At 44.1% G+C, this 1,823-nt stretch overlaps 1 protein-coding gene across 1 annotated transcript in view; it reads left to right on the plus strand.

Moving 5' to 3' along the window:
• Window positions 1-275: 275 nt before the first annotated feature.
• Window positions 276-1,823, plus strand: part of pdia5 (protein disulfide isomerase family A, member 5) — a 127,530-nt gene continuing 125,982 nt past the window's right edge. The window contains exon 1 of the mRNA XM_014025702.1: window positions 276-584. Coding sequence (XP_013881156.1) covers window positions 519-584 — 66 coding nt within the window. The 5' untranslated portion in view covers window positions 276-518. The remainder of the gene's footprint in view (window positions 585-1,823) is intronic.

Here is a 1,823-nt window from a genome sequence, read left to right on the forward strand (position 1 = left end):
TTACTTGTTTTATTTTTCAGACTACACAGTCTTGATACTTTGATGGTTGTACAGCTTTTATACTTTTTTTGTTCCAAATTTTTGTAAATCCTGTTCTGATTGTATATCTTTTAGATTTGCCTCTGATTGTACAGCACCTTGTCAATCTATTTCTATGAAAGGTTCTGTATAAATAAAACTTTACTTTACTTTACTTTACTTTACTTTACTTTACTTTACTTTACTTTACTTAGTAATTGATGAAGAGTTAATGGGCCATTTAATGAAAAGGCAGTTTACTGATTATTTTCCAGTTTGAGGACATGTTTCATATAAAAACCACAACATTGTAATAAAACTGAGTCTTTAGAGCTGACAGTCACTGCTGATCTGAACTGAGGCTGTTTTAGTGACAGCAGGTGGGTGTTAGAGCTCATATTCCCACCAAGCTTCAACTCAACTACATTTCCCAGGGTGCACTGCGCCGAGCCCAACATTCCTGTGGAACGCGCCTGCGTATCCAGACGTGGCACGGCATCATGGCCTCCTGGATCCGCTACAGGAGAAGGATGAGAGGAGAGAAAATGTTGTCGCTGGTGCTGCTGGTGAGTGGAGCGGAGCGCTGCTGGGAGTGCTGGGGGAGGTGTGGCGGTGTTAGGAGACCCCCCGGAGGGTGGGGGGTGGGGGTGTTTCCTGGGAGGCGGAGGACCCTCCAGGTCGCTCTCCTTCAACACGTCTCCTTTAGCCTGCCGCTGCAGGAGCTGCAGGAGGGAAGTTGGCAGCCCGGAACTGAACTTGGTGCCACAGAACCGGCTGTTAGAACCGAACCGTGGCTGCGCTGCGCGCGGCACAGGTGGTCCTGATTAGAGCAGGCAGAGCCGGGCAGGGCTGCTGTTTACATCCCGGCTGTCCCCCGGAACCAGCGGCTGGTTCTGACTGAGATCAAGTCTGTAACTTCCAGTTTCTCTGCTTGATCCAATAAGTCTTCAACCCGTCCAGCTCAYTAACAGGAAGTCATTAAGTTTCACACAGAAAATACAGCTGAAGGTAAAAAACAGAAGTGATCTTTGGTTCAGATCTGAGCCCAGTCCACAGATACTGGTTTGTTTTCAATCAGCTGGTGTTTCAACAGTGCTGGCTCCAACCTTTCTGGTTCCCTGGGCGAGTTGAAGACCACCCTCCCACCCACCCCATTTGAACCCATAAAACAAGTTTGACAGTGTAAGGCACTATGGTAAACTTAGATTTATTTTCTTTCCCAGAAAGCAAATAAATAACATACATGTCAACTTGTACAGATTATCTGTAAGTTATAAGTATTTTACGTCATTTTGCAGGTATAGACGTATAGAGCAATCTCACAGATTTTTTCAAGTCTTACAGATAGGGTTGGGCATAATCGTATCGTGTGTAATTAATCGTCAGAAGAACATTAATTGATTAATTTTTGGCACTTGACGATTAATAGGATTAATGCCACCAGGGGAGATTTCTCCAGTCAATCCACTCGGTGCTCCTCTCCGCTTCGAATATGACGAACATTAAAAAAAAAGTTCTGTAATTTATTTATTAACACAATTTATAATTTGATGTACAGCCTGAAGTCTGTAATTTTGACACAATTTGGAACAGATTTTTATGAAGAGCAAATCTTTCCCACTAAATTGGTCCTGTGACCAGGACATAAGGGTGTCCAGGGGATTAATCATCAAATTAATCGTTATCGACTAAATACCGCCATTAATCTCTCTGTACCACAGAGCAGACAGTGTCCCTACAAACCCAGGAGCCAGGCAGAAAGAGAAATCACACACACGACAGGCCCTGGAGCAGTGTGGTTATCC

This window comes from Austrofundulus limnaeus, unplaced genomic scaffold (assembly GCF_001266775.1).
Source record: "Austrofundulus limnaeus strain Quisiro unplaced genomic scaffold, Austrofundulus_limnaeus-1.0 Scaffold492, whole genome shotgun sequence".
Classification (NCBI taxonomy): Eukaryota; Metazoa; Chordata; class Actinopteri; order Cyprinodontiformes; family Rivulidae; genus Austrofundulus; species Austrofundulus limnaeus.